This window comes from Tenrec ecaudatus, chromosome 18 (genome assembly GCF_050624435.1).
Source record: "Tenrec ecaudatus isolate mTenEca1 chromosome 18, mTenEca1.hap1, whole genome shotgun sequence".
NCBI lineage: Eukaryota > Metazoa > Chordata > Mammalia > Afrosoricida > Tenrecidae > Tenrec > Tenrec ecaudatus.
Window position 1 is genome coordinate 72526092 of NC_134547.1, and position 12043 is coordinate 72538134.

Sequence of the window (12043 nt, forward strand, 5' to 3'; positions counted from 1 at the left end):
CCCTCCACAGAGGGGGGAGGATGATTGGGGGGTGCGCATGAAACAAGGGGCCACAGAGGAAGAGCTCTGGAGCCTGGCGGTGGTCTGTGCGTCCCTTACTCCCTTCTGTGGACTTTGATAAAGGGTAGGAATGTTCTGGAACCAAGAGGGAAGGAGAGAGAGGAGGAAGAAGGGAGGAAGGTGACTCTTCACCTCATGCGCTTCAGACGGGTTATCAGGACGGCCCCGTCTCTAGAGAAGGGCATCATGTTTGGTCATGTAGAAGGTCAAGAAAAAGAAGAGCGCCGATGAGCCGGGTTGATGCAGGGGCTGCACAATGGACTCCAACACAGGCGCGGCTGTGAGGGTGGTACACAGCAGGTTCACTTGTGACCCCGAACTACACCCACAGCAGCCTGTCCTTCAGGGGGTGGCTACAGAAGGGCTACGGAGGGTTCAGTGTCCTGAGGCCTGGCTCATGGGCAGCCACCCCAGGCTCCTGGTATGGCTCTCTTTTCAGCAGCTTCTGAGACAGGCGTGTTTAGAAACACCGAGTCCATTTTATTCAGCAACTTTTCTTAAGCATTCTATCTTTTTGTTATATGGAAAGCTCCAGTCTCATAGTGGTTACGAGTTGGGCTGCTAACGGCAAGGTCTGTAGTTCAAAACCGCCGGCCGCTCCTCGGGAGGAAGACGAGTCTTTCTACCCCTGAAAGAGTGACAACCTCCACAACCCACAAGGGAAGCTCTAGCCTGTCCTATATGAGGGCCTAGGAGTCAGAATCGACTCAGTGGCGGTGAGTTCAGTTTTCTGGTGTTGTTATGCCATCTTTATATGAGCCCTGGTGGCATAGTGGTCAAGCATTGGGCTGCGAACCACAAGGCAGGCAGTTCAAAACCACCCACCACTCCTTGTGAGAAAGACAGGGCTTTCTACTCCTGTGAAGAGCTAGTCTGTTGTGGTGATGATACAACTCTTCATGATAGGGTTGAACTATGGAATTGCATGATATGTCAATTGTCAGTCAATAAAACTGTTGGGGACAAAAAGAGGTACAGTCTGGGAAATGCACAGGGGCAGTTCTACCTTGTCCTTTAGGGCCAATACGAATCCACATTGACTCAGTGGCACTGAGTGGCTGGGACTTCTTCTACACATATATGCCTGCCTATGCTTGGTGTCTGTGTGTTACTGCACATTCACGGACCCTGTGAGAGCTACAACTTGGCAAGAGACTGCCTGGCTTGTCTGACTCCCTCCAGCGTTCCACCTCTGCTACAGCGTTGTTGTCAGCATGGCTTGGCCACTCCCCCATCATAGGAAATTGTTTGGTTTTCCTTCTCTGGCAGGTCTCCACCTCACCCACGATCCTTTTGCAGGCTGTTACTGTAGTTCAAAGCATGCCCATTGAAATATTCCAACAGTTATACCAGGTACATTTTAGGTGTGTAAATAAAATGCACACAAATGTTCACCTACATAAACAACTGCATGAGAAGGCAGCCTGTGAGGAGAGGAATAAGAGGGACAGTGGGGATTTGAACCCCTGGCCTCCAACTGATGAGTCAGAATGTCATCGGCTCCAGAATCAAGATCTGTCATCATCGTCGTCATCGTCACTGACAAGTACTGGCTCTTTTCTTGATGCCGGGCAAGGAGCCAGCTCCTTCCATGCATCATCTCACTTGTTTCCATCATAGCCTCTACCCCGCCCGTCATGCTGACAGCAAGAGACTCAACTCCACCAGCATGCTCCCTCTCCTCTCTAGGCAGAGATTCATAAGAGCGTTTACAAATTAGGCTCCTGATAATCTCCCCCACCCCCACCCCATCACTCTTGTTTCCACCCCAATAGAAACCAGGGTTATCAGTCTTTCTGAAACCTGATCTTTTTGTGTTTCCCAAGCCAGGGCCCACAGGACTGTGTCCCAGTTTGATAAGGTCACCGGTGGTCCTCCAGGCCACCTCAGGGCAGGCGGCTTATGAGCTTGGGAGTCCACTCAGCAAGCATGTAGATTAGCATATGGCCAGGGCATTACACTCGGCCACCCATCATGATTTCTCTCTTCCGGGCCGGCCCCAGGACCTCCTCTCTGCTCTTCTGGACGTAGAATGAAATGCCCAGCTGGCTTCTCTGGGAGGGTGACCTGGGTGGCAACTTCACACAGCCTATTCCTCAATGTCCAGCAGAGATCTCACCCCACTCATCAAAGCAGTAGCAACATGACTCAGTTCTGAATCTGGAGGGGAAAGCTGAAGAGCCTCAGCACCCGCAGACCACTTGCCCACCCTAGTGTGCAAAAAGACCTTCGCATCTGGTATTGGGGTTGCCACACATTTTAACAGAAAAGCAGCCTTATCTGTTTCCCCCCCCAAAATTAAAGGAAGTAATGTTGCTATCAATACTCCCTCCAATTCTGGTGGTAAATGAACGTCTGTTTGCTGCTGCTGCTGTTGTTTTAATCCTAGAGTGAATGTGGTTATAGAAATGTAAAACAGTACTATTTCATTTTAATCTATTTAATTTTTCATTCTTGAATTACATAATGGGGTTAAAACATTGAATAGAATTAATAGAATGCGTATTTAATTAAGCAGTAATGAGTTTCTAAATGGATGCTCAAAGAAACCGGCCTTTTAGTTGATGCAGGAATCAGATAATGATCTCAACAAAGACTACAATCATTGTGTTGAATGTTTTCTATGTTGGAAGGGTTTTTTTTCTGAATTCTCTCATGAGTAGATATCAACATAGTGCAGTTCCTTGATCAGAATACCCTTTGCTGTCAAAGTCAATCCCATACACATCCCCGTCTCCCCTGACCTCCACCCCACCCCCCAAAAAAATAATAACCACAACGTCATCACACTGATTCCAATTCACGGCACCCTGTGTCGGCATAGAATGTGCTCCGTGGGTTTTGGTAGCTGATTGCTTAGAAGTGGATTGCCGAGCCATCCGAGTGACTTGAACTTCTAACCATCTAATCACCAGAGACTCCCCCATGGCCCACGAGAACCTGAAGAGTCTGACCTGTGGAGTCCAATATCAAGTCATCTTGCCCCCCTCCCTGCCTTCCAGCCACACCACCTTCCCTCTGCTCCACACATGCACCGTGTCCTCTCCTGTCAGCCAGCCCTTGCTCACACTGTTTCGGATGCCCTTTCACCATCCCCACACGTCCTCTTCCCAGATGGTCAGGAATGCCCCACTACTGGCTCTCCAAGAATGCTGTGCTTTCCTTCCAAGAAATCACCATGTCTGGATTATGACTTTCTCTCCTTCTGCCCTGTAATCTCCATGAGAAAATATACTGTATCGATTTTGTTTATGAGTAAATCTCTACCTGACCAGACCCAAAGCACAGAAGACAGTCAACAAGAATTTGTTGGAAGGGGGATAGAGGAATGGAGATGGATGGATGATGGAGGGATGGATGTGATGGATGAATGACAGGATATCAATGAATGGATGACATAATGGATAGGTTGATGACAGATGGAGGATTTGTGGATGGATGGATGGATGCATGGATGCATGGATGCATGGATGCATGGATGGATGGATGGATGGATGGATGATCCATCACACAGGCACACACATGGATAACAGATTATATATGGATGGGCAGGTGATGAATGGATTATTGGCAGATGGAGAATGAATGGTATGAGAGATATATGGTAAATGGAGGTTATATGGGTGGTAGATAAATTAAGGTGGATGGATGGATGGATGGATGACAGATGAAGCATAGATAGCTAGATGGTGAGTAGCTAAGGTGGTAGATGTATGGTGAAAGGAGGTTGGGTGGAGGGTAGATGACTGAAGGATAAATCGGTGGATGGAGGGAATACAGTTGGATGGTGAGTGGGGATGGGGTGAATGGGTGGAGTCAATTGAACAAAGGATGGTTGAATTGTTCATGATAGGTCAATGTGGTTAGCAACACATCAATATATGCCAGGACATGAGGGTCACTTGTGAGAATTCCTAGAACATCACCACTTTTCCCATTCCTCTTGGACCCTTGTTGCTCATGTGGCGAGCGGGCATTCAAAACCAACTCTATGAAACCCCTTTGGTAGTTGCTACAGACACAAATTCAGACAGGTGGATTTCACTGGCTAGTCCCAGGTCTCAACACTCAAACTCACTGCTGTCAATCCTAACTGACAGCCTAAATGGTACCCGTCTTACTCATTCATCAGCTCTTGAGACTCTTCTACCACCCCCCCACCCCACCCCCCATGTTAGGTACTGTGCTGGGAGCAGGGGATCAGGATCAACTTATCCATGAAAGACACTTGGAACAGTCCCTGGACTCCCCAGAAACAACAGCAATAAAGTGAACTTTTAGGGCCAAAGAAAATAGTTTATTTTCTCAAATCAGGAAAAAAATGAATTATGTTTTTAACTCATGCAAATCTATGATTGCAGGTAGAGCCAAGGAAGGCCAGAGTGATTAGAGTCCACAAAGTCATAGTGTGGAACAGTAGAGCATGCCAGACAAGGCAAAGTAGATCAGCCCATTCCTGCCCTCCTGGTATATTCGGGCAGGTGGTGGAATAAGGCATCATTCAACAAGTCTCTTGGTCTCATTCTCATATGGCTTCATCCACCCCATTGCTGGTTCAGCCCTTATCTTCGCTACCGGGTCCCACTTGCTACATTGAGCAGCATTCAGCAAATAGCTACACGTCCCTTCTATGCGCCTACTACAATGTGAGGGATGGCAGCTAACGCTAGGAAGGAAACAGATGCATGTAGAGATTCCGACGGAGTCCTCAGATTGTAACCTGTCCTTAGAGTGTCTTCCCCTTGACAGATCACGCTCACCTGCTTTGGCAGAGCTGGGTCCTACTTAGGTAATTGGACACAGCAGCATTTCCCCCTGACTGACAGTTCCCAGCAACCTCTAGTCTTAGCACTCCCACATAATTATCCACCTTAGGACATGTACCAGAAGAGCCATGGGCCAGGTTCTCAGCTGATGTCTGCTGAAATCACGAGGGACAGAGTGCTAGGTTGCTGGCTCTGGGCTCTGGTGCAGGGGATGAAGTGAGGAGTCAGCAGTGGGGACATTGAGTAGACACATAGTAGCCAATGAGCCTCCAAAGCAGGCACCTCCCATCTACTAGTGGAGAGTGAGTGTCACTAGGATGCTGGATAGGTTTCGGCAGAGCTTCCTGACTAAGATAGATTAGGAAGAAAGACTTGTGATCTCCTTCCAAAAATCAGCCAGGGATCCCAATCGAATGTAAGGAGGGTAGAGAATGAGGTCATGTGGCATCACCATGAATCACGAGTCAATGCCACAAGGATGAGCTTGAAATGAGACATTACTGGGATGTGACCATTGACTACACATCTTGGATGAGACCCTGCCTCCCTTCCATGCACCCGATGCTTCATCTGTAATCTGAAGGCATTGTTGTTTTTGTTGTTGTTAGGTGTATTGAGTCAATGCCAACCCCTGTGCACAACAGAACAAAACACTGCCCAGTCCTGCTCCATCCTCACAATTGTCCCTGTGCTTGAGCCCATTTTTGCAGCCACCATGGCAATCCATCTCCTTGGGGGCCTTCCACTTCTTCGCTGCCCCTCTACTTTACCAAGCATGATGCCATTTTCAGGGACTGGTCTCTCTTGGGTACATGTCCTAAGTCTAGGACAAAGTCTCACCAACCTTACCTCTATGGAGCACTCTGGCTGTGTGTCTTCCAAGACAGATCTGTTTGTCCTTCTAGCAGTTCAAGGCACTTTCACTATTCAAATGATGATGGCAACATATGTACAAGGGTGCTTGATGCAATTGAGTGATGGATTATTATAAGATTTGTGTGCATGATATTCATTTTCCCGACTCACAATTACTGAAGACAAAGCAGATGCATAAGCAAATGTGGTGAAGAAAGCTGATGGTGCCCGGCTATCAAAAGATATCATGTCTGGGGTTTTAAAGGCTTGAAGATAAACAAGCTACCATCTAACTGAGAAACAATAAAGCCCATAGGGAAGAAGCACACCAGCCTGTGTGATCACAAGGTGTCAATAGGGTCAGTTTTCATATCATTGTGAATGAGAGGAAGTGAGGATTGGAGACCCAAAGCCCATCTGTAGGCAACTGGACATCCTCTTACAGAAGGACCTCAGGGAGGAGACAAGCCAGTCAGGGTGCAGTGTAGCACCGATGAAACATACAACTTTCTTCTAGTTCTTTAATGCTTCCTCTGCCCCCACTATCATGACCTCAATTCTACCTTACAAATCCAGCTAGACCAGAGCATATACAGGGGTACAGATAAGAGCTGGAAACACAGGGAACCCAGGGCAGATAAACTCCTCAGGACCTATATTGAGAGTAGCCATACCAGTAGGGGAAGGGGAAGGTGGGAAGAGAAAGGGGGAACAGAAAACAATGATCTATCTATAACTCCCTCCCAAGGGGATGGACAACAGAAAAGTGGGTGAAGGGAGACATCAGTCAGTGTAAGACATGAAAAAATAATAGTAATTTATAAATTATCAAGGGTTTATAAGGGAGGGAAGGAGAGGTGGAAATGAGAAGCTGATACCAAGGGCTCAAGTAGAAAGCAAATGTTTTGAGAATGATGATGGCAACAAATGTACAAATGTGCTTGACACAGTGGATGGATGGGTTGTGATAAGAGTTGTATGAGCCCCCAATGAAATGATTTTTTAAAGATTTGTAAGAGTACCCCCAATAAAGTGATTATTTTATTTTTAATTCTCTAATGTTGTAAGAATAAGGGAATCAGAAGATAAGACCAGTAGACCTGATTCTAACACAAATCAGAGGAATCCAGTCCCAACAACTTGGGAGCTGTATGATGGGGAGCTCCCAAAGACCATGCTAGAGACCGGTGGGACCCTCAAGATTGTGGCCCTTACTCACCCTTCAAGTCTGGAACTAAACTCGCCCCCATGTTGGAATAGCCAATTATTTCATTTCAACAGCATTTACCCAAGAGCACAATTGAGAAAGGGAGGGAAGGCAGAGCTAGAAAGAAAACCAGAAACATGGGGAGGAAGTAGGGTCTTTGAGGGAAGGTTCACTGAAAGGATTGCAATGGATATGTTGAAACAAAATGTGCATCTACTGAAACCGATGATCGATTCTCTATACCTTCGCCTAATTCACAATTGCGAGTTTTAATTTTTAAAGAAGGAAGGAAGAGAAGGGAGGGGAGGGAAGGGAGGAAAGAGTGGGACAAGGGAAGAAAGGGCCGTGGAACGTTCCTGTGAACTTGTCTAAGTCCCCTCGGATCATGAGCCAGCCCCACACAATGCATGCCTCCTTCCGAATCTTCCCATCCTCCGTGCAGTTCTAAACCCTTTCTGCAGAAGAGAAGCCGCTCATCCAGTTTGCTGAGGTGTGAGAGACAAATTAGTTTCCATCCCGCCCACTCCCCCCCCACACACAAGGCATCAAGATTAAGGCTTATGATTAATGATTTGCAAGTCAATTAATCAGCCTCTGCTTTTGAAAACCTCATTTCTCAAATTACTTCTCTTTGAACACAAGGGCTTTCTGACACCGCCTTACTGTCTCCAGACTCACTTGCCTCCTGATTGAAATTCCAAGATATTTCTTCTCCCTGTCAGTTTATTGGTATTGCTTGTTTATAAAATATTTGCAAACAGATTACTATTCACCTGTAGTGTGTCAGAGGTAAGAACCAAAGCAATCCTTCTTGCTTCCGGCTGGGAGCAATGCGCTAATGATAGCTCAAGACGCTCCCTGTCTGCGGGAGAACTGGGGTGAGCCTCATTCCTGGATTAATGTTCACCACACCTACTTGCACAAGGATTTGAGATGGATGGCAGTAAAAACAGGCACACCAAGGCGCCAGGCAATTGATTTATACAATACTTTAGAAAACGTGTGTGTGTGTGTGTGTGTGTGTGTGTGTGTGTGTGTGTGTGTGTGTGTGTGTGAAGCCATGCTACTTGTGGACAAAGGGTGGGCAAGGTAAGATGAATGTTCTTCATGGGAGAGGACAACAGGGGCTAGCAGAGGCTCTGTCATCAAACACCTTTGCCCAAGCCCCCACCCCTCCAAGGACAGTTGGTGATACTCTTCGGGCCAGGCTGCCGTGCCTTGTAGGGTAGATGTGGCCGCAAGAATAAGCACGTGCTAAAAACGACATAAGAGAATAAATACACGCAGAGTGTGGCAGGGCTTAAACGCTACACACAGTCATCTCTCACTTGTCAGCAGTTCAGGGTTGGTTTTCCTGCCCTTCAGACGTCTCTCCTCTAGGTTGCGATTCAGGGATCCACGCTCCTTCCCCTGGGGCCCCACCCTCCTCTTGGGGTGGTCTGCAGAACGAGACAGACTTCAGAGAGGAGGCCTCTCTGGCCAGCCCAGCCCAAGAGCACAAAGGTCCCTTTGGTCCCCTCTTCGGCAGGACACCTAGCTCCAATTAACTGCAAGGAAGACAGAGAGAGCATAGCACCCACAGGGCATGGGCCTGCTCTGCTATGATCTCTTGTTCATTGAGATGGTGCGTGTCCAGTTCCCACTAACCAGCACCTGGTCACCTCAAGGAGCTCTGGAAGCACAGTGGGTTAAGTGTTGGTCACTGGCCCAAAGGTTGGCCGTTCGAACTCACCGGCCACTCTGAAGGGAAAAGATGAGGCTAGCTGTCCCCATGAAGATGTGCACCCCCAGAAACCCTGTAGAACCGCTCTCTTCTGCCTCCTAGTGTCACTGAGTTAGAGTCAACTCAACAGCAGTGAGCGGAACAAAGGAGCCCTGGCGGCGTGAGTGGGTTGAGCCAGTGGTCAAGGGTTGGAACCCACCTGAGAAAGGCGAGGCATCTGCTTCCATGAAGGTGGACGTCCTTGGGAGCCCGGTGGAGCAGGGCTCCTCTGTCCCATGGGGTAGCCAGGAGCAGGAATCATGTCCACGGTCATGGGAGTGAAGGTCACCAATCCAAGTCCAACCCGTGAGCTGATTCAGCCTCATGCCGACCCCAAGTATGTCAGAGCAAAACTCATCTTCAAAGGGTTTTTCCATGGCTGTAGTCTTAGACCCGGAGGCCCTGATTCCACAAACCCCTGGCCTTTCCGTGATCAGCACACGGCCTGCCATGCCAGTGGGCCATCACTGCTCTGTCCTATGTTGACCGCAAAGAGTGACCCTTGCCCCTACTTTGTTTGCAGTTTCAAGCCACCGTGGAGGAAGGGGCTGTGGGAGTGATTGTCAACCTGACAGTGGAAGACAAGGATGACCCCACCACGGGTGCATGGCGGGCAGCCTACACCATCATCAACGGAAACCCGGCGCAGAGCTTCGAGATCCACACCAACCCTCAAACCAATGAGGGCATGCTGTCTGTCATCAAGGTAAGGGGCTGTGGCGTGGCCCTCTCCCCCGTGGGGGGCAAAGGCTCCCAAAGGAAGCTCCAGGATCACTGGGTAGTGAAGGCCATGCACACGTCAGCCCCCTTCTCTCTCTCCCTCCTGAGAATCAAAAGTAAAAAGGCCCAGGGGCTGGCCTTCTCAGCCGCATAAACTGGCAACCTGCGAGCCTGCTTCTAGAACATTCAGACTTAACATCAAGAGAGCCAGGCTCGGTTCTGCTGGCTCTGGTTGGGTTGGGGTTGGAGGGGAGTGCTGGAGCCTGGTTTGGGGGTTTGCTTGTACTTTGACTTCGTCTTGCGGTTTGGGTGGAGTTTACAGAGCAAATCGGTCTCCCCATCCGGCCACCCATACACATCTTGTTTCATGGTATTGGTTGCAGCCCCCTGGATATAACAGCGCTCCATCCTCCCTCCCCCACTGCCTCCTCCACTTCCCCTGGTCCTTCTTCCTTGCCCCTTCCCGCCTCTGCTTTGGGGGCAAGCGCTGCCCTGCCACTCCATTTTGAGAAATGAGGTTCATTCAGGAAGGAATTCCCAATTAATCCACAGAAATGGAAGGTATGTGTGTGTCCCCAAGATCCAGGCCCACAATGTGCGTCCCTATGTTTCTTCTTTATACTCAGAGCCTTCGGGAAGTTTGCAGGGGAGCGGAGGCCAGTGGGGGGGGGGTGGAATTGGGAAAGGGCAGGACATTCCCACCCACTTTTTGAAACCTCTTGGTATTTCTCAGCCCCACTTGATTGTTCTCTTGGGAGTAGGTGGAAATGCCACTCCAGAATCATTACCTCCGGGTGCCAGACCCTCTGGGAGCCTTGCAGAGCAGCTCAGCGGGAGCAAGGAGGAAATGGGATGTCGAGTGGAGAGTCATGCGGGCGAGGTAGCTGGACAGGAGGGCCGGCAGCTGCTCAGCCTCCTCCAAAAGTAAATGAGACTCAGGGCCATCGAGTAGACGCGACCTGCCGGCCAAGTAAAACTAAAACTGCCCCTGTAGGTTTCTGAGGCTGTCAAGCTCAGAGGGAGCAGGATGTCTCCTCTCTCTCCCACGGAGTGGCTGGTGGGTCCAAACCCAGTACACAACCCACCAGCCAGCCACAAGGGCGTCTTGTCTCCTGAGAGGAATAGCCACGCAGCATCATGTTCTCCAGGATGCTTCCGTTGAAACCCAGAGGACAAAGCTAGAAGACCACCTGAGTGCATGGGGCCAAGAGATCCAGTGCCTCAGTTTCCACATCTGTAAAGTGGACATGGTGATAGGAACCAAGCCCATAGGGTTATGGTGAGGAACTGAACCAAGAACCCAGGTGGAACCACAGTGAAGCACTCCTCCGGAATCCAGCCTGTGCCGCTTTCCTGTAGAATCCCGTCCCCGCCCCCGCTCCCACCCACACCCACACCCCCACACACATACACACTGGACAGACTCCTCGGGGACAGCCCAACCACTGGTTTCCTCTGAAGACCCTCCAGGTGGGAACACCCTGGGTTGCCCTGGAAACCTCTTGCTTGCTTGTCGGAAACATAATTCCCCAGTCCCGCCTAAGCCACCCTGCGTGTTAGGTCTATTTCCTCCGCTGTTCTCAACGGAGAAGGGAATTTCCATAAAGCACCCTTGATCCCCAAACACATCACAGGCTCAGAAACACCACCCCCACCCACCCTCTTCTGGGCCACGTGCCCCCAGGCCCTGTATCCTCTCCATTTGGGTCAGCCTCTCGAGCCTCCGTACAACGGCCCATAGCCTCTCTTGACACTCGATAAAATATTAATTGAATTGGATCCCCATAGCCGCCCTCGCACGCATTTTCAATTTCCTCCCATTCCTGACACAGAGACCCAGAGCCAGACAACGCGCATTAATAAGGTTTCACGGCAGAGATGAGCAAGAGCTTTTATACCAAAGGGGGCCAGGGGGGAGTGGGGGGAGAGATTTCCCGGGGCAGGGGGGAGGGCGGGATGTGACTGGAAATTGAGACCTGCGTTTCCCAGCTCTGGGAGGGCCCAGCCCGGGGCCCTTGTACAACGGGAATCGTTACATCCGTGCAGCGGCGGGAATCGAAATAAACAATCTGGATGTTCACGTTCTAGAGAAGCACAGGCCTGGTCGGTGTGCCTTGCTTGTTAATCCAGGGCCCCCCTGTCTCCTCCCACCACCCCTCCTGTCTCCTCTGCTCCCCAGGAGGCCCTCCCTCTGGCATCATTCATAGCTCGATCCCGGGGTGAGCCCAGGAGGGTCCCTGAGAAGGCAGAGCAGGGGTCAGGGGTTCTGTGGTGCTCTTCTCCTGCATCCACCAGCCTCACCCTCCTAGCAGCTTCCTGCCACCATCACACCCAGCCTGGCTCAACTGTGCACAGGGGCTTCAGGGGGTTGAAAGCTGAGAGCCGAGGTGCAGAGACCTGCCAGTGGTCTCCGAGCTGGTCACGACCAGACTTGCCCCTGGCCCTGTGTCTTTGGGAGCAAGGACACTGTCCAGGCCACCAGGCCACATGCCCCCATAAACATGAAGTCCTTCTCTAGGGACTGGTCCCCCTGAAGGCATAGCCACAGGTGGCAGACCAGGAAACCCCCGGGTCAGTTCTACAATGTCACCTGGAGCCGTTACACATCGTTGAAATCAGCAACCGCAGGGCGTAGGGTTTGGGACCCCACCTGCCTGGCCCCAGGAGCATCAG

General features: G+C 50.2%; 1 protein-coding gene across 2 annotated transcripts in view; it reads left to right on the top strand.

The window, feature by feature from the left end:
• The window catches only part of CDH13 (cadherin 13), a 1090774-nt gene that overhangs the window by 1015424 nt on the left and 63307 nt on the right, over positions 1-12043 (top strand). For both annotated transcript variants that reach the window (XM_075536309.1, XM_075536308.1), the window contains exon 9: positions 9174-9356. In XM_075536309.1, coding sequence (XP_075392424.1) covers positions 9174-9356 — 183 coding nt within the window. The remainder of the gene's footprint in view (positions 1-9173; positions 9357-12043) is intronic.